The 19,085-nt window shown below is 49.2% G+C and overlaps 1 protein-coding gene across 1 annotated transcript in view; it reads left to right on the plus strand.

Moving 5' to 3' along the window:
- LOC138644451 (unconventional myosin-X-like) overlaps positions 1-19,085 on the plus strand; it is an 84,886-nt gene that overhangs the window by 45,357 nt on the left and 20,444 nt on the right. The window contains exons 10-24 of the mRNA XM_069732837.1: positions 2,805-2,934; positions 4,387-4,505; positions 5,281-5,427; positions 5,994-6,094; positions 7,204-7,270; positions 7,399-7,491; positions 7,907-7,975; positions 8,736-8,818; positions 8,903-9,011; positions 9,323-9,403; positions 9,506-9,630; positions 9,842-9,953; positions 15,767-15,873; positions 18,532-18,822; positions 18,966-19,005. Of these exons, the coding sequence (XP_069588938.1) occupies positions 2,805-2,934; positions 4,387-4,505; positions 5,281-5,427; positions 5,994-6,094; positions 7,204-7,270; positions 7,399-7,491; positions 7,907-7,975; positions 8,736-8,818; positions 8,903-9,011; positions 9,323-9,403; positions 9,506-9,630; positions 9,842-9,953; positions 15,767-15,873; positions 18,532-18,822; positions 18,966-19,005 (1,674 nt within the window). The remainder of the gene's footprint in view (positions 1-2,804; positions 2,935-4,386; positions 4,506-5,280; positions 5,428-5,993; positions 6,095-7,203; positions 7,271-7,398; positions 7,492-7,906; positions 7,976-8,735; positions 8,819-8,902; positions 9,012-9,322; positions 9,404-9,505; positions 9,631-9,841; positions 9,954-15,766; positions 15,874-18,531; positions 18,823-18,965; positions 19,006-19,085) is intronic.

A 19,085-nucleotide genomic window follows, 5' to 3' on the forward strand; every position in this document is an offset into this window, starting at 1 on the left:
ATTTCTGCCCGTCTCCAGCATTCTGCCCCACTGTGTCCAGCATTCTGCCCCACTGTGTCCAGCATTCTGCCCCACTGTGTCCAGCATTCTGCCCCACTGTGTCCAGCATTCTGCCCCACTGTGTCCAGCATTTCTGCCCCTGTGTGTCCAGCATTTCTGCCCCTGTGTGTCCAGCATTTCTGCCCCTGTGTGTCCAGCATTCTGCCCCACTGTGTCCAGCATTCTGCCCCACTGTGTCCAGCATTCTGCCCCACTGTGTGTCCAGCATTCTGCCCCACTGTGTGTCCAGCATTTCTGCCCCTGTGTGTGTCCACCATTCTGTCCCACTGTGTCCAGCATTTCTGCCCCTGTGTCCAGCATTTCTGCCCCACTGTGTCCAGCATTTCTGCCCCACTGTGTCCAGCATTTCTGCCCCACTGTGTCCAGCATTCTGCCCCACTGTGTCCAGCATTTCTGCCCCACTGTGTGTCCAGCATTTCTGCCCCTGTGTGTGTCCACCATTCTGTCCCACTGTGTCCAGCATTTCTGCCCCTGTGTCCAGCATTTTTGCCCCACACTGTCCAGCATTTCTGCCCCACTGTGTCCAGCATTTCTGCCCCACTGTGTCCAGCATTTCTGCCCCACTGTGTCCAGCATTCTGCCCCACTGTGTCCAGCATTTCTGCCCCACTGTGTGTCCAGCATTTCTGCCCCTGTGTGTGTCCACCATTCTGTCCCACTGTGTCCAGCATTTCTGCCCCTGTGTCCAGCATTTCTGCCCCTGTGTCCAGCATTTCTGCCCCTGTGTCCAGCATTTCTGCCCCTGTGTCCAGCATTTCTGCCCCACTGTGTCCACCATTCTGCCCCACTGTGTCCGGCATTTCTGCCCCTGTGTCACTGTGTCCAGCATTCTGCCCCTGTGTGTCCACTATTCTGTCCCACTGTGTCCAGCATTTCTGCCCCACTGTGTCCAGCATTTCTGCCCCACTGTGTCCAGCATTCTGCCCCACTGTGTCCACCATTCTGCCCCACTGTGTCCACCATTCTGCCCCACTGTGTCCGGCATTTCTGCCCCTGTGTCCAGCATTCTGCCCCTGTGTGTCCAGCATTCTGCCCCTGTGTGTCCAGCATTCTGCCCCTGTGTGTCCAGCATTCTGCCCCTGTGTGTCCAGCATTCTGCCCCTGTGTGTCCAGCATTCTGCCCCTGTGTGTCCACCATTCTGCCCCTGTGTCCACCATTCTGCCCCACTGTGTCCAGCATTTCTGCCCCTGTGTGTCCACCATTCTGCCCCTGTGTGTCCACCATTCTGCCCCTGTGTGTCCACCATTCTGCCCCTGTGTCCACCATTCTGCCCCACTGTGTCCAGCATTTCTGCCCCTGTGTGTCCACCATTCTGCCCCTGTGTGTCCACCATTCTGCCCCTGTGTGTCCACCATTCTGCCCCTGTGTGTCCACCATTCTGCCCCTGTGTGTCCACCATTCTGCCCCTGTGTGTCCACCATTCTGCCCCTGTGTGTCCAGCATTTCTGCCCCTGTGTGTCCACCATTCTGCCCCACTGTGTCCACCATTCTGCCCCACTGTGTCCAGCATTTCTGCCCCTGTGTGTCCACCATTCTGCCCCTGTGTGTCCAGCATTTCTGCCCCTGTGTGTCCATCATCCTGCCCCCCGGGCACCCCTGGATCGCAGCAGCTCTCAAAGAAAAAAAAAAACACAACTTCTTACCTGGCCAAGCTCCAGGGCCGGGTGAAGCTCCCTCTCCAGGCTCCACACAGACGCACTCGCCGCCGGACCCGGCGGCTGACAATGACGTCAGACGCCGGCGGCGGCGAGTGCGCACTGCGGCCCTATTCAGCCGCCAGCCTCAGACTGGCTGGCGGCTGTTAACTATTGACGTGCGGGCGCGGGCCCGCACGTCAATAGTGTGCCGCTGCCGCAGCGCCTGCAGGGGGGGCCCGGTGACCAGATGAGACGGGGCCCGATGCGGGCCCCCTCTGCTCACCGGGCCCCATACGCCAGTCACGGCTGTCATGCCCTGATGGCGGCCCTGCCCACATGTAATCAAGCTGGCTAACAGGTGTAAATCATTCAGCTGAGGTGAGGAAAACTAAATCTCCGAGCACTAAACAAAATACTCGGAGGACCCCCGAGCATGCTCAGGAAATCTCGACTTAGGCTACTTTCACACTAGTGTCGGAATCTCCTCGTCGCAATGCGTCTGGCAGAGATTCCGACGCTAGTGTTTAACGCACTGCACAACGGAGGCAGCGGATGCATTTCTCCGGCGCATCCGCTGCCCCATTGTAAGGTGCGGGGAGGTGGGGGTGGAGTTCCGGCCGTGCATGCGCGGTCGGAAAAAGCAGTCCGTCAGGAGCAAAAAACGTTACATGTAGCGTTTTTTGCTCCCGACGGTCCGCCAAAGCACGACGCATCCGTCGCACGACGGATGCGACGTGTGGCAAAGCGTCGCAATGCGTCGTCAATACAAGTCTATGGGGAAAAAACGCATTCTGCAAGCACTTTTGCAGGATGCGTTTTTTCTGCAAAATGACGCATTGTGACGGATTGCAGTTAACGCTAGTGTGAAAGTAGCCTAACGAGTATATTCACTCATCACTAGTAACGAAGTACCAGTATATTACAAAAATGCGTGACTGTAAAAATCAACAATTAAAAAGAAAATAAGCGAACACTCCTAATCATAAAATTAAATTGAAAGCTAAATAATCCCTGCCAAAGTGTTATGTCCAAGAAACTGGTCTGTGACTTAGTCAGTATCTGTGGATTTTGTGTGGCTTTCCCCTAATCCTTGATTTCTGGTCACAGATGGCGCTGCAAGTAATGGATTTCAGTGATGAGGAAATCCGGGAGGTGTGGAAGCTGCTTTCTGGCACGTTGCAACTGGGGAATTTGGAGTTCATGACTGCAGGGGGCGCTCAGATCACAAGCAAAGCAGGTGAGAATCATTATAATGTCAATTATTACCTGAAGATTGTGGGAAAAATTCCTTTAAAAACTGGCTGACAGAGATTAGAAAACTGCATTTGACTGCACGACAAATGAATGGGTAACTAGCACTGTATGGTGGCTCAGTGGTTAGCACTGTACGGTGGCTCGGTGGTTGGCACTGTACGGTGGCTCGGTGGCTAGCACTGTATGGTGGCTCGGTGGTTGGCACTGTACGGTGGCTCGGTGGCTAGCACTGTATGGTGGCTCAGTGGTTGGCACTGTACGGTGGCTCGGTGGCTAGCACTGTATGGTGGCTCAGTGGTTAGCACTGTATGGTGGCTCGGTGGTTTGCACTGTACGGTGGCTCGGTGGTTTGCACTGTATGGTGGCTCGGTGGTTTGCACTGTATGGTGGCTCGGTGGTTGGCACTGTATGGTGGCTCGGTGGTTGGCACTGTATGGTGGCTCGGTGGCTGGCACTGTATGGTGGCTGGCACTGTATGGTGGCTAGCACTGTATGGTGGCTCGGTGGCTAGCACTGTATGGTGGCTAGTACTGTATGGTGGCTAGCACTGTATGGTGGCTCGGTGGCTAGCACTGTATGGTGGCTCGGTGATTAGCACTGTATGGTGGCTAGCACTGTATGGTGGCTAGCACTGTATGGTGGCTCGGTGGTCAGCACTGTATGGTGGCTAGCACTGTATGGTGGCTAGCACTGTGCGGTGGCTCGGTGGTTAGCACTGGTGGTTAGCACTGGTGGTTAGCACTGGTGGTTAGCACTGGTGGCTAGCACTGGTGGCTAGCACTGGTGGCTAGCACTGGTGGCTAGCACTGTATGGTGGCTCGGTGGCTAGCACTGTATGGTGGCTCGGTGGCTAGCACTGTATGGTGGCTCGGTGGTTAGCACTGTATGGTGGCTAGCACTGTATGGTGGCTAGCACTGTATGGTGGCTGGCACTGCGGTGGCTCGGTGATTAGCACTGTATGGTGGCTCGGTGGCTAGCACTGTATGGTGGCTAGCACTGTGCGGTGGCTCGGTGGCTAGCACTGTATGGTGGCTCGGTGGCTAGCACTGTATGGTGGCTAGCACTGTGCGGTGGCTCGGTGGCTAGCACTATGGTGGCTAGCACTGTATGGTGGCTCGGTGGCTAGCACTGTATGGTGGCTAGCACTGTATGGTGGCTAGCACTGTATGGTGGCTCAGTGGTCAGCACTGTATAGTGGCTCAGTGGTTAGCACTGTATGGTGGCTAGCACTGTGCGGTGGCTCGATGGCTAGCACTGTACGGTGGCTCGGTGGTTAGCACTATTGCTTTGCAGTGCTGGGGTCTGCTGCGGAATATAATGGCGCTATAAAAGCAACACATAATAAATGCAAAACTGACTTGGATGTTGTGCCCCTTTTTTCAGTAGGATTGTAACTATTTTGAACATTCTTTTTCTTTTCTGTTTCTCCCTTAGTTTTGAGTGACGTGGCCGATATGTTGGGGTTGGATTCCTTCCAGCTGTCGGAGGTTCTCACTCAGCGATCAATGATTTTGAGGGGGGAAGAGATCAGTTCTCCCCTCACGGTGGAGCAGGTGATTGCTCGTCTCTTCTTACTATACAATCAGATACTCGGGAAGAAAGTTCGGTGGTGGGGGGGGGGCGGTCGGGTCTCCTCTATTCCTGGAAGAGACGGCAAATCCAAAAGGTGTCTTGTGCCTCTGCGTCCCGCACAGGTGGGATCCAGGATATGGGGCAGGGAACAGGTACAGAGGGCGGAAATTGTCCATTGCTGTCATATTTCCTTCTTTGTAAGTAGAGAAGGTTCTAAAGAAGGAAACTGACAGGTAAATGGAAATATGATTGCTGGATCTGACTACACAAGGTTTGTTTGTAGTCTGTTACCGTGGAGACACGTTGTTCTTTGTTTGAGCTTTAGACACAAAATAATGGGATATTTTTCATCTTCTCCTATTGCAAGGTTGCTATATTTCTCATTGTTGCTACACTCGCTATGGTCTTAACTAGTGATGAGTGAATATACTCGTTACTCGAGATTTCTCCAGCACGCTCGGGGGTCCTCCGAGTATTTTTTAGTGCTCGGAGATTTTGTTTTTCTTGCCGCAGCTGAATGATTTACAGCAACTAGCCTGCTTGATTACATGTGGGGATTCCCTAGCAACCAGGCAACCCCCACATGTACTTATGCTGGCTAACAGATGTAAATCATTCAGCTGCGGCAAGAAAAATTAAATCTCCGAGCAATAAAAAATACTCAGAGGACCCCCGAGCGTGCTGGAGAAATCGCGAGTAACGAGTATATTCGCTCATCATTGGTCCTAACATGTAATGTGCACTCATCCTCTCCAGGCTATAGACTCCCGGGATTCCTTGGCGATGGCGCTCTACGCTCAGTGTTTCTCCTGGCTGCTGGGAAAAATAAACGCTCGTATAAAGGGAAAGGAAAACTTCAAGTCGATCGGGATTCTGGATATTTTTGGATTTGAAAATTTCCAGGTAGTTTCAAGATTTAGACCACATGATTCATGGCGTCACTTCTTCTGATGATTTGGAACCACATGGCGTTTTGAATTCTGGTTGTGCCCAAAGTTTAAAGTAAAAAATCCTTTTGGTTCATTCCCTAAATCTGTATGCGGTCATGTGACCTAAAATCTGGAGTCCCACCATGCACTGCTGTCAGGATACATAATTGTATCTTTAGCTTTCCGTCTGATTGGAGGATAGACTATCGCGTGGTCTCTTTACCTTGGAAATGGCCCAACATGGTGGAGACAAGGCAGCATGGCCAATTTAATCTGGAAACAGCGCCACTGATGTCTGCAGGCAGTGTGTGGTACTGCAGCTCAGTCTCATTCGCTTTAGTAGCCTTGAGTAGCAATACCAGATACCAACCAGGGACAAAGGTGGCGCTGTTTCTAAAAGGAAGTGGCTAAGTTTTTATACAAACCCTTTAATGGAGCGTCCCCATCCGTACTCAGCCACTTCCATGCCAGGAACTGTTGTGGAGGGAAACAGACCGTGTTGTGCGATCTTTGACTCCATGTTATTTTATCGCTGTCCAGGTGAACCGGTTTGAGCAGTTTAATATTAATTATGCCAACGAGAAGCTCCAGGAATATTTCAATAAACACATATTTTCCCTGGAACAGCTGGAATATAACAGGTAACGAATTCCGCGACAATCTAATCTGTATGTGCTGATGATTTTGGTTCATTTTTTTTTTCTTATAAATCTAAAATTAAGCAAATAAGTAAAAAAAAAAAAAAAAAAAAAAAACTTTTATTTTTTGTCTACAGCTCTTATGTAGACCGATGCGTCTCCATGGTGAAAAGCTGTACAGTGGATTCTACAGTCTTACTCTCTTCCCACGATACCTACCTGATTCAGAGGACTGATAGAAGTAATTTATAACTTCGGAACCTGACTACATTGTGGTTTGTTTGTAGTCTGTTACCATGGAGACACATTGCTCAGCAAAGAATCTGTATACACAAAATAGATTTTTTTGTAAAGTTGCTTCCTCAAACTTATAAATGGAGTTTAATGTGAGTGAAGTGTAATTATTAAAGAATGTATCTTTTTTTTTTTTTTTCAAGTTTATAAAATATATTTTGTCTTCATTCCTCCACCATTTTCAAAATCGCTCCTTATGGTCAGTAGACGGAAGTATTTGCAAATAATGTATACAACCCAGCCCCACTTTCTCGCAGCTGATGAAGAACTTGTTGAGTTACGGAGGTCAGGACAGGTTTTAGGCCTTGGCATGGGAACACATTCACTTACAGCAAGCAGGGATATTGATAGTGGTGGAGAATGAGGACCCTCTTGGGGAGAGATAAACCAGATACTAATAAAAAGAATGCTGGCATGAGATGCCCATGATCCATTAAGAGGCTCATCTCTTGCTTTCTTGGCTTGCGACACAAAGACAAATCTATGCCATTTTATACAGTCAGTGGCGGGATGTACTGGCCCCACCCCTGCCGCTGAGCTCCACCCCTGCCGCTGAGCTCCACCCCTGCCGCTGAGCTCCACCCCTGCCGCTGAGCTCCACCCCTGCCGCTGAGCTCCACCCCTGCCGCTGAGCTCCACCCCTGCCGCTGAGCTCCACCCCTGCCGCTGAGCTCCACCTTTCTTTTTTTTTTTTCCCTCTATTATATTTGATGGAGCTGTTACAAAAGTTGCAATTAGCGTGCGCCATAAGTCGCCCATAGTCGCCTCTAATGTTAGAAAGTTTCTGAACTTTTTTTTTTGCATTCCCTTCTACTCAGGGAAGGCATACACTGGGAAGCCATTGACTGGATGGACAATGCAGAATGCTTGGATCTGGTGGAAAAGGTGGGAGCTGTGTATATATAATGGGTGATGAAGACTGGGATAGATGGATACGATTCGCTGCACAAATCACAACACGTCCTTGCATGCGCCGCCATCGTTAACTCTTTTCTCTACCATCATTTCTATAGAAACTCGGTTTGTTGGCTTTGATTAATGAGGAGAGTCGTTTCCCAAAAGGCACAGACCTCACCCTGCTAGAGAAGCTCCATAACCAGCATGCTGTAAGTGCTCTTTACGCTGCTGCCTAGTTGGGCAGCTTTCCCAGGGTGGTCGCTATAATATATTTTTCTATTAGGTCGGTGCTCTAACCTATTGTGGGCCCCGTATTCTTCTCCCATTAATTACTCTTTTTAGGCACCGCGCTAAATCCCCCATAAAAACTAGACCCTATGATAAAATTCTGTCTAGAGCTGCCACTAGGGGGCGCTCTGGAGTTTGAGGACGGTCTTAAGTTTGCGAAATGCATAAATCCAATTATCGTATGTTCCCGCCGTCTCCATCCAAAATGTCCCCAAACTTTCCAGAACCTCAATCTTTGCATAATTGTCAGTGGTCAGACTGGCAGAACTGCCCCATGAGCTTAAGACGACTGCTTGTATGCTATAATTTTAATATGTAATTCTGTTTGTGACCCAGAACAATCCGCATTATGTGAAGCCGCGGGTAACCGAGAACCAGTTTGGCATCAAGCACTATGCCGGCGAGGTAAGTTACTACTTGTCTTAAATCATCATCCTGCTCTTCTAGCATCATGCAGGTGCTGTGCGGCTGCCAGTGGGGGGGTCTCCCGTTGCAGTGCTGTGGCTACCATCATGGTTGCCTGCCCGTGCGGTGTGGCGGCTGTCGGTGGGGGGATCTACCATTGCGGTGGGGGCCTGCCAATGGGGGGACCTGCCCGTGCGGTGTGGTGGCTGCCGGTGGAGGGGCCTGCCCGTGCGGTGTGGCAGCTGCCAGTGGGGGGATCAACCATTGCGGTGCTGTGGCTGCCGGTATGGGGGCCTGCCAATGGGGGGGCCTGCCCGTGCGGTGTGGTGGCTGCCGGTGGGGGGATCTACCATTGCGGTGTTGTGGCTGCCGGTGGGGGGATCTACTGTTGCGGTGCTGTGGCTACCATCATGGGGGGCCTGCCCGTGCGGTGTGGCGGCTGCTGGTGGGGATCTACCAATGCGGTGCTGTGGCTACCGTCATGGGGGCCTGCCCGTGCGGTGTGGCGGCTGCCGGTGGGGGGATCTACAGTTACAGTGCTGTGGCTGCTGGCATGGGGGCCTGCCCATGCGGTGTGGCGGCTGCTGGTGGGGGGGCCTGCCCGTGCGGTGTGGCGGATGCTGGTGGGGGGGCCTGCCCGTGCGGAGTGGCAGCTGCCGGCGGGGGATGGCTGCCCGTGCAGAGCGGAGGCTGCCGGCGGGGGAGGAGCGGCATCCTATGATCTTATACGATCTTTTTTTCGTCATTGTTGGCCATTTAGGTCATGTACGATGTGAAAGGCTTCCTGGAGAAGAACAGGGACACGTTTCGTGATGATATCTTGAACATGCTGAGAGACAGCAGGTAAGATTGTTCGGCTATCTACCACACAAGGGGTGGCATTCCATTATAAAGCGCCCCCTATACACATACATCTTCATTACTTAGGTTGGATTTTATCTATGACCTATTCGAAAAAGTCTGCAGCAGAGGTGGGGAGCAAACATTAAAGATGGGGACACAGAAGAAGAAGCCGACGGTCAGCTCTCAGTTCAGGGTAAGTGCAATGAGAATCAATCAATCTGCGCCTGATGCAGAACATCAAACCTCCTGTATAAAGAGACACAACAGCCTGTGGCCACCACTAGAGGGAGCTTATGAGCTTCCTGCATCACCTGTATGCACTGAGCTCCCCCTAGTGGTGTCTACAGGCAGCCAGAATGAATTACCATGTGTCTCAATGGCAATGCAGTGGATTTGGAGGTTTGCATCAGAAAAACTGAGCACCAACCACTATGAAAATCCATTAAGAAACGAATCTGTACAGAACGCTATCGGGAGTGATGCTGTTTTCTCCTATTCTTGTAGGAGTCCCTCCATTCTCTCATGGCAATGCTCAATACCTCAAATCCCTTCTTCATCCGCTGCATAAAGCCCAACACCGAGAAGGTGCGTACAAGTCATAAAGGCAAAAAGGCGCATTATCCTTCATGTGGACCCAGCCAAAATGTGGTTACTACTTACCCAGTTTTATCTTCGGGTTTATTCCAGCTGCCGGACAAGTTCAGCCCGGACGTGGTCCTCAATCAGCTGAGATACTCAGGAATGCTGGAGACGGTGAAGATCAGGAGGGCCGGATACCCCGTTCGCAGGCAGTACCCCGACTTCATGAGCCGGTGAGCACGTCAAAATAAATAGCAGATTGCAGTGCAGTTCACTACCATGCAAGCACAAACGATCAGGAGTGTTTCAACTCGCTGACAGCAAGCAGAGGTATTAAAAAAAGTAAACCGTGGAGTTTTTGTTGGGTTCTGTCAGCTTTGCTTTTTCACTTTTTCACTTTTCTAGCATTAGGAGGAGTATTGACTCCTAATTATCTACACTTAGGTATAAGATGCTGCTGAAGAATAATACTGGTACCGATGATCGGGGAAAATGTGCAGCTTTCCTGCAGACGTTTGAAGACTCCAAGAAAGAATGGCAGCTTGGAAAAACCAAGGTATAAAATACAAAGCAGGATTCAGTGTACGACCTGCAACCACCACTAGGGGGAGCATGGGAGCTGTATAACCCTGTCTGCCAAGAGCTCCCCCTAGTGGTGTCGCTTGTACGTTAAAACCGTTTTTTTGTTGTTTTTTTGTCACTAAAGTAGCTGTTTCTCTGGCTCTTTTGCTGCCTGTATTTGTATGTAGTATTAGGGTAAGACTTTGTAAAATAAGCTGCTTAATCGCCATATGTGCTGTAAATGAATAACTCAACTGGAGTCAAGGAGGAGGAGCCGCTCGGTAAGAGTCAAGGTTGCCGTGTGCTTTACTTTCGGAGAACAGGATGTCTAGCCTCAAACCTGTACAAAACCCGACTCTGCCACTTGCTGCGGCCAGGACAATTTCAGGCAGGATTGATGCAGGTCACAGTTTGTCACAGCAAGCCATATTGGGCAAACTTATGGTATGGCTGCCTTGACTCTTCCCCCGAATGGCTCCACCTTCTTGACTCCAGCAAGGTCATTTATACACAGCACATGCAGGCACTAAACTGAATATTGGTTGTTGCAACTCAGAGACCGTTTATTCCACCACACTGCATCAATCCCGATCAAAAATTGCTATATGTGGGCAGGGATTTAGTGAACCCTGACCCTTTTCAGCGCAGGACTGCGCAGATTTCACTGGACAGTCCCCAAAACTTTGGCCTGTATTATCCTAGTATTATATTCAAGGACACCTATAGAAAGCAAATGGGATTGTTTATGGTGATGAGTGAACGTGTGCTCGGATAAGGCGTTATCTGAGCATGCTCGGCTGCTAAGTGTCCTTGGCGAGCTCGAATGCCATGTTCGAGTCACTGTCGAACAGCCGCCATGACTCGAACATATATCAACACCTTATCTGAGCACGTTCGCTCATCACTAATTGTTTATTATCCTTCCCCACCTCCTTTATGTAATAACATGGAACTCCTAAAAACTGAACTACGACCATTATAAATAAATATGTTCATATTTGTTGCATTTTTGCACATAAGATATATGTTTTTGCTCTATGTGACTTTTTAGGTTGCATCGTGTTATTACATCTTTGTCATGTTGGGGGCTCTGCTGTTTAGATACAAAGCCCCAAATACCCTGCACAGACTTACATTAGAAGTACCTGCAGACACCACCAGGGGGAGCTCCTTGCATAAGGTCTCATTATGTAGCTCTATGTATATTGGTATGCAGTGAGCTCCCTCCGGTGGTGACTGCAGGAAGCAAGAGTTTACTCTTCACTAAATCTTTGCCGTGCAGGGGATTTGGCGCTTTGTATCAGAAAAGCGAAACTCGGACCACTGTAAAGATGGAAGCATTGGCCGGTAAAGTTTAGTGATCATGAGGACGGCCGAGGTATTTCTTTAGTGCAAAGAAGTTCCCCACTAGACCTCTGATGTATTACTAATACTGATCCCTCCATTTGTTAGTTCTCATCACCAGTAGCTGTACTGGTGCTTGTAGTTCTTCAACCGCTGGAGCTCCGTACGTACCAGTTTTGGATTTTTTTTTCATATTTATTGTGGTTGCATTCTCGTCTGATGAAATGTCATTTTATGAAACGATCATTGTTACTGCGCTGAGACAGTCATTTTGTCAGAAGTGATAAACCGCCGTGACTGATGAGTTTTCCCAGTGACGGCGGTGACCCCACCCTGTGGTATGAGGCAGTGGGCGAGGGACGTACGGGGGGTTTATGTGGGTCATGGGCAAGGTGACATCACGTGGCGATATGTCAGAGAGAGGGCTCGCGGGCGTCACATGGGGCTTTCCCTGGTTGGGGGGCACTGGCCTGGAGCTGGGGGGCGCCTGCCATGCCTGCGGAGTCACACTGGGTTATTGTGGATGGGATGGGGATGGCCTGGGGCGATGCACAGAAAGCCTCTTTGTTCTGCTCGGGTCACAGACTGCGCCTTTTGTCGTCGCGTTTGGGCTCTGAATGGGACGTGTTCTTTTAACAGTCGAAGTGTTATTGCAGTTAATATTGGTCTTAACCCTTATTGTGAGGCGTTCGTCCCCCGTACAGACCAAGTCCCCTCTAATCGCAGAAGCCTGAAGCTCTGAGACGTTTCGCCAGGTTACGTCAAATCCCCAATCCATAACTTACCTGTTGGTTCCCCCTCCCCATCACTCGAATGCTGGTCCTCATCGGTCTTTATTAACTTTGACCACAGCGGTCTTGCGTCGTGCGTCACTTCGGAGGTCCGTGATTGGCTACTGTGGTCATGTGGCTGAATGGCTCGTGACCACCGGAGTAGACCGAGACCAGTGTGGACCACCAGAGCGGAGCCTGGACTAGGAAAAGAAAATCTATCTGGGATCTTTAAACATTAAATGACAAATATTACAACTTGGGGATCAGTGGGTGGTTGATGCGGGGGAAGATTATATTAAAGGGGCTCTCCACGTCTAGGTTTCTGGCCTTTGTTGACCAATGCGGTGTTAAAACCTTAAAATCAGACAGTACTCGCCCTCCCCTGGTCCAGCACCGGCTGTCTGTTGCCGCTGCTCGGCTGTCTGTTGCCGCTGCTCGGCTGTCTGTTGCCGCTGCTCGGCAGTCTGTTGCCGCTGCTCGGCAGTCTGTTGCCGCTGCTCGGCAGTCTGTTGCCGCTGCTCGGCTGTCTGTTGCCGCTGCTCGGCTGTCTGTTGCCTCTGCTCGGCTGTCTGTTGCCTCTGCTCGGCTGTCTGTTGCCTCTGCTCGGCTGTCCGTTGCCGCTGCTCGGCTGTCCGTTGCCGCTGCTCGGCTGTCCGTTGCCGCTGCTCGGCTGTCCGTTGCCGCTGCTCGGCTGTCCGTTGCCGCTGCTCGGCTGTCCGTTGCCGCTGCTCGGCTGTCCGTTGCCGCTGCTCGGCTGTCTGTTGCCGCTGCTCGGTCTTTGTGCATTTTTGGCTTTCGCAGAGCAAAACAACGGCTGCAGTCAATCATTGAGCTCGGCTACTCTGTACATGTAGACAGCACAAGCTGCAGTGCCAAGCTCAGTGGTGGGCTGCAGTGGTGATGTGCACTGTAGTTGGGGCCGCAACAGCCAGACACAAAAGCCAAAGTGGCAGCGGAGACCTGCGCCGAAACTGGGGAGGATGACCACCCTATGATTTTATTGTATAGACACAGGGCTGGCCATTGGAGGACCCCTTTAAGTTTGTCATAGCATGCCAGTCTTAAAGTGTAACTGTCAATATATGAAAGGTGCTGCTGATTGGTGGGGGGCGCAGGCCCTGAGACCCCCACCAATGAGATAAAATGAACTGCATGCACAGGGTGGTCTATGGGCTCCATAGTAGGTCCCTATGTCCATAGACTGCTCCGTTCGTGCAGCTAATACAGGAGGAGTTCTCGTTAATTGACAGCAAGCAGAGATCTTTAAAAGGGTAAAGGATTGAAACCTTTTATGTATATCAGAAATGTGCAGAACTTTTTATTGAAAACTGGGAAAATCCTGCCCTGCCCCCCTGCGGTCAGCTATAAGTGTTCAGTTCCCCAACAGCACCACCACAGGTCAGATGAAGCATTGCGAGGTGCCCATTGAAATGAGGGACATCTGCGAATCCTTCAGAAAACGTCATTTAATATTATTCCCAACTTATGATGGATATTACCGGACAGTGCTTGTATATGAAAGCAGGTTTCCTATTTAACGTTTATTAAAAATTTCAGCCATTCTTGAGACAAACACTTTTTTTTTTTTTTTTGTTTACAACTCATTGTCTTGGAAACCGACCACCACTGCTAGTCAGAGCTTGTAAGCACTGCACATAGTCTGCTATCTCCTAATCCTGGGCGGCTTCAGCTCAGCGCTTACTAGCTGGACAGCAGCAGTGGCCGGTTTCCTAGACAACAAGCTGAAAACATTAGTATCCTAACAGCTTCAGAGTAGTAAATTGGAGAAATGTTTTTCTTTTTACAAGATCAGTCTATGAAGATGAGAAGAAGCCCTCGTCTACTACATGGGGGGCTCAGAATGTGGGCTCCAGCCTGTTGCAGGGGTCGGCCGTGTTCTTGCTGCCCCGATTTCAGGAGCTCGTTGACGCGGCTCCATGCGCTTTTTCTCCCGTCGATTGTTTGTGAACGGAAGGAACAACTTCTGGAAGGAAGCGGGGAGCACAAGGAGGGGGCAGCGTCTTTGTCATAGGGCTTAGCCAAATAAAACAGCTGCCATGTACAGCACAGCGCGAGTGCTGCTGGAGGGCAGTTACTGGGCAGTGCCATCCACACTCTGCCCTGGTCTGTCTGCAGATTATGGCACCTGGGGCTCTTGCACTCCTTCTTGGGGACTTATTTGGGGTCTTTGCTGGTTTCTCCGGTCCCTGGTCCATCACATGTACAGTTCTGGAGTGTGTGGGTCCAGGCCCATTGTGCAGCCCGGGTCAGGTCTGCGTCTCTGGATCTTCCTGCAAACCCATCTCTGTATCCTGTGTCATTTTTCCCATCCTGTGCGCGTTCCTACATCCCAGGGTCCCTCCCATCCTGTGTGTCCAGCGCAGATGTAGCAGAGCGGAGTGGGTCAGCGCTACAATGTGAAGGTTGAAAGAATTTAGCTATAGTGGGCTTATCCGCAGTCCCATGTAAAATCATAGTGATGCAGATAAACCTGATGCATCATCTGACCTCTGAGAGGTCGCATCTGATCCAGGAGATAAATGAAAAAGTTCAGCTCTGCTATATCTGTATGTGCAGACATAGACCATGCATGGTAATAACGATGAATGCTGGCCAGGCGGTGAGTGTGGATGGGGGCCGCTGCTTTTTTGGCCAGGCAGTGGGGACTGCTACATTTTTGATCCGGTGGTGTGGGCCACTGCATTTTTGGCCAGGCGGTTGAGGCCGCTGCGGTTTTTGGCCAGGCGGTGGGGGCCGCTGCGGTTTTTGGCCAGGCGGTGGGGGCCGCTGCGTTTTTGGCCAGGCGGTGGGGGCCGCTGCGTTTTTGGCCAGGCGGTGGGGGCCGCTGCGTTTTTGGCCAGGTGGTGGGGGCCGCTGCGTTTTTGGCCAGGCGGTGGGGGCCGCTGCGTTTTTGGCCAGGCGGTAAAGTCTGGTGTGTTTATGGCCAGGCGGTGGGGGCCGCTGCGTTTTTGGCCAGGCGGTGGGGGCCGCTGCGTTTTTGGCCAGGTGGTGGGGGCCGCTGCGTTTTTGGCCAGGCGGTGGGGGCCGCTGCGTTTTTGGCCAGGCGGTGGGGGCCGCTGCGTTTTTGGCCAGGCGGTGGGGGCCGCTGCGTTTTTGGCCAGGCGGTGGGGGCCGCTGCGTTTTTGGCCAGGCGGTGGGGGCCGCTGCGTTTTTGGCCAGGCGGTGGGGGCCGCTGCGTTTTTGGCCAGGCGGTGGGGGCCGCTGCGTTTTTGGCCAGGCGGTGGGGGCCGCTGCGTTTTTGGCCAGGCGGTGGGGGCCGCTGCGTTTTTGGCCAGGCGGTGGGGGCCGCTGCGTTTTTGGCCAGGCGGTAAAGTCTGGTGTGTTTATGGCCAGGCGGTGGGGGCCGCTGCGTTTTTTGGCCAGGCGGTGGGGGCCGCTGCGTTTTTAGCCAGATCTGCATTTAATTCTTAAAACTGCACCTGATAAACTCTGCTGCATCTGCTTGTGCACTGCTATTCCGTCCTTACAATCTGGTGCGTGCCCTTTTTGTGTTTGTGGTGTCCAGCTTACTGACTCATAACTTTGGATCATCCCCTTCTCCTCCTCTGCTCAACCCCTCCCCATAACTCCTTTCTTCTAGTCCAGAGCCGCACAGACCGCACGGCTGCAGTTCACACCTATCATATGGCTCCCGTCACCTCACTTACAGGGTGTCTTCACTCACCCACAGGTGTTCCTCAAAGAAGCTCTGGAGCAGCGTCTGGAGAAGACTCGGGACCAGGAGCTGAGGAGAGCGGCTTTGGTCATCCGGGCGCACATCCAGGGTTACATCGCCAGGTACGGCTTTGTTGCGCTCGGCTTTTGCTCCTGTATTCTTATGTCTGACTGTGAAGATTATCCCAAGGTGAAACCGTGCATGCGCCTGATGGAGGCGCTGACTCCAGAGAACGTGGGGTTAATCATATCGATCATTTCTGGAAAACAATGAGTGATCTATACCGCAGGGGGATGTATGGTACGTGCTAAGTTAGATGGTGTTTTAGAAACTTTTTCTGCCAACTGAAAAAGTTTTGAGAAGTTTTAAGAGAAAATGACGGAACTATAAGAAGGTGAAAAATGCACCATTTTTTGCTCAGTACATTTGGGTAAATACTATGAGACGGCAAAAGTAATAAATGTTTGGGTGTTTCGCCAAATATAATGTCACTTATTGCATTGTGAAAACGTGCCCCATTTTGTACCATTTTTACACATTCCTAAAGTCGTGCATCTCACAGCACAAACCTCATCCCATTTTTCTGTAATTCCATTGTTTTATCAATTCTGGCCCCGAGAGCTTAGTCGTCTTTCCTTATTTGTGTAACATAAGGACATTCAAACTATTGAGCGAAGAACCAGAAGTCCTTCTAAATTAAGGAATTGTGGCCATTTCGTTGATTGGAAGTGGATGATGGTGATGAATGCGAGCTCTTATTTTTAGCCCCTGCTGTTACTCTGGGTCAGCGGGCCGGATGTAGGACAAGGTGATGTTTTTGTTCAGGGAGTAGATTGCAGGATGGTGCGGTGTTTGTTGCTGCAAGGAATCAGGGCAGAGAATGAGTCATATGTGACATGGACGTTTCTGCTTTCATGCGTCTCGGTCCATCCAGGAATCATCGATAAATGGTGCAAATGGGGGAATTGTGGTGCTGCCCTACACTGCCTGGTGGTCTACTACCTACTATAATACTGCTCCTATGTACAAGAATATAACTACTATAATACTGCTCCTATGTACAAGAATATAACTACTATAATACTGCTCCTATGTACAAGAATATAACTACTATAATACTGCCCCCTATGTACAAGAATATAACTACTATAATACTGCTCCTATGTACAAGAATATAACTACTATAATACTGCCCTTATGTACAGGAATATAACTACTATAATACTGCCCCCTATGTACAAGGATATAACTACTATAATACTGCCCCCTATGTACAAGGATATAACTACTATAATACTGCTCCTATATACAAGAATATAACTACTATAATACTGCTCCTATATACAAGAATATAACTACTATAATACTGCCCCCTATGTACAAGAATATAACTACTATAATACTGCTCCTATGTACAAGAATATAACTACTATAATACTGCTCCTATATACAAGAATATAACTACTATAATACTGCCCCCATGTACAAGAATATAACTACTATAATACTGCCCCCATGTACAAGAATATAACTACTATAATACTGCCCCCATGTACAAGAATATAACTACTATAATACTGCTCCTATATACAAGAATATAACTACTATAATACTGCCCCCTATGTACAAGAATATAACTACTATAATACTGCCCCTATGTACAGGAATATAACTACTATAATACTGCCCCTATGTACAAGAATATAATTACTATAATACTGCTCCTATGTACAAGAATATAGCTACTATAATACTGCCCCCTATGTACAAGAATATAATTACTATAATACTGCTCCTAAGTACAAGAATATAACTACTATAATACTGCTCCTATGTACAAGAATATAACTACTATAATACTGCTCCTAAGTACAAGAATATAACTACTATAATACTGCCCCCTATGTACAAGAATATAACTACTATAATACTGCTCCTATGTACAAGAATATAACTACTATAATACTGCTCCTATGTACAAGAATATAACTACTATAATACTGCCCCCTATGTACAAGAATATAACTACTATAATACTGCCCCTATATACAAGAATATAATTACTATAATACTGCTCCTAAGTACAAGAATATAACTACTATAATACTGCTCCTATGTACAAGAATATAACTACTATAATACTGCTCCTATGTACAAGAATATAACTACTATAATACTGCCCCCTATGTACAAGAATATAACTACTATAATACTGCCCCTATATACAAGAATATAATTACTATAATACTGCTCCTAAGTACAAGAATATAACTACTATAATACTGCTCCTATGTACAAGAATATAACTACTATAATACTGCTCCTATGTACAAGAATATAACTACTATAATACTGCTCCTATGTACAAGAATATAACTACTATAATACTGCCCCCTATGTACAAGAATATAACTACTATAATACTGCCCCTATATACAAGAATATAATTACTATAATACTGCTCCTAAGTACAAGAATATAACTACTATAATACTGCTCCTATGTACAAGAATATAACTACTATAATACTGCCCCTTATATACAAGAATATAACTACTATAATACTGCCCCTGCGGACATTGACTGGACAGTCATTTCAGCATGGTTTCCCTGTAGAATATACTGTGTTTTCGCTATAGTTTCATCTTTTTGACCTTTTGTATGCAGCGATTCTGTAGATTCGGGAGGCTGAGAACATGGACTGGCAGGAAATTGGACATATTGACAGTGTCCTTGGTGGAGTTTATGCACGCAGTAACTTCCTCCCTCTTTTCTTGCAGGAAGCATTATAAGCACGTGCGTCTTGGCATCATCACCATTCAGAAGAATTATCGAGCTCATTTTTGGAAAGCAAAATACCTAAGGCTCCGACATTCGGCTGTGCAGTTTCAGAAGCACTGGCGCGGGAGGACTGCGAGGCGCCTGTATCAGCAAATGCTGGAGGAGGAAAGGAGATGTCGAGAGGAGGAGGAGAGAAAACGGAAAGAGGAGGAGGAAAGACTAAGGCGAGAGCTGGAAGAGCAAAGAAGAATGGAGGAAGAGCGGAAAAGACGAGAAGAGGAAGAGCGACGGTAATGGATCACCCAATCCTTGGATCTCTTCTTTACTCTGTGGATCTGTTGGAGCTCTTCAACTTCAGTTCTTCGAGGATTTCTCTTATCTTGGGTTGGCCTAATTCAATTCTCCAATTCCTTTTTTTTTTTTTTTTTTCCAGGGAGCAGGAGCGGCTGGAGACTGAGCTCAGGGCTGCTCAGGTTAGTCTGGCATTGTTGGTTCACATTTTCTTGTCGACTGTTGTGCACTAGAAGATAATCGCCGTCACCAACTTGGCCAA

Source organism: Ranitomeya imitator, chromosome 7 (assembly GCF_032444005.1).
Source record: "Ranitomeya imitator isolate aRanImi1 chromosome 7, aRanImi1.pri, whole genome shotgun sequence".
Classification (NCBI taxonomy): domain Eukaryota; kingdom Metazoa; phylum Chordata; class Amphibia; order Anura; family Dendrobatidae; genus Ranitomeya; species Ranitomeya imitator.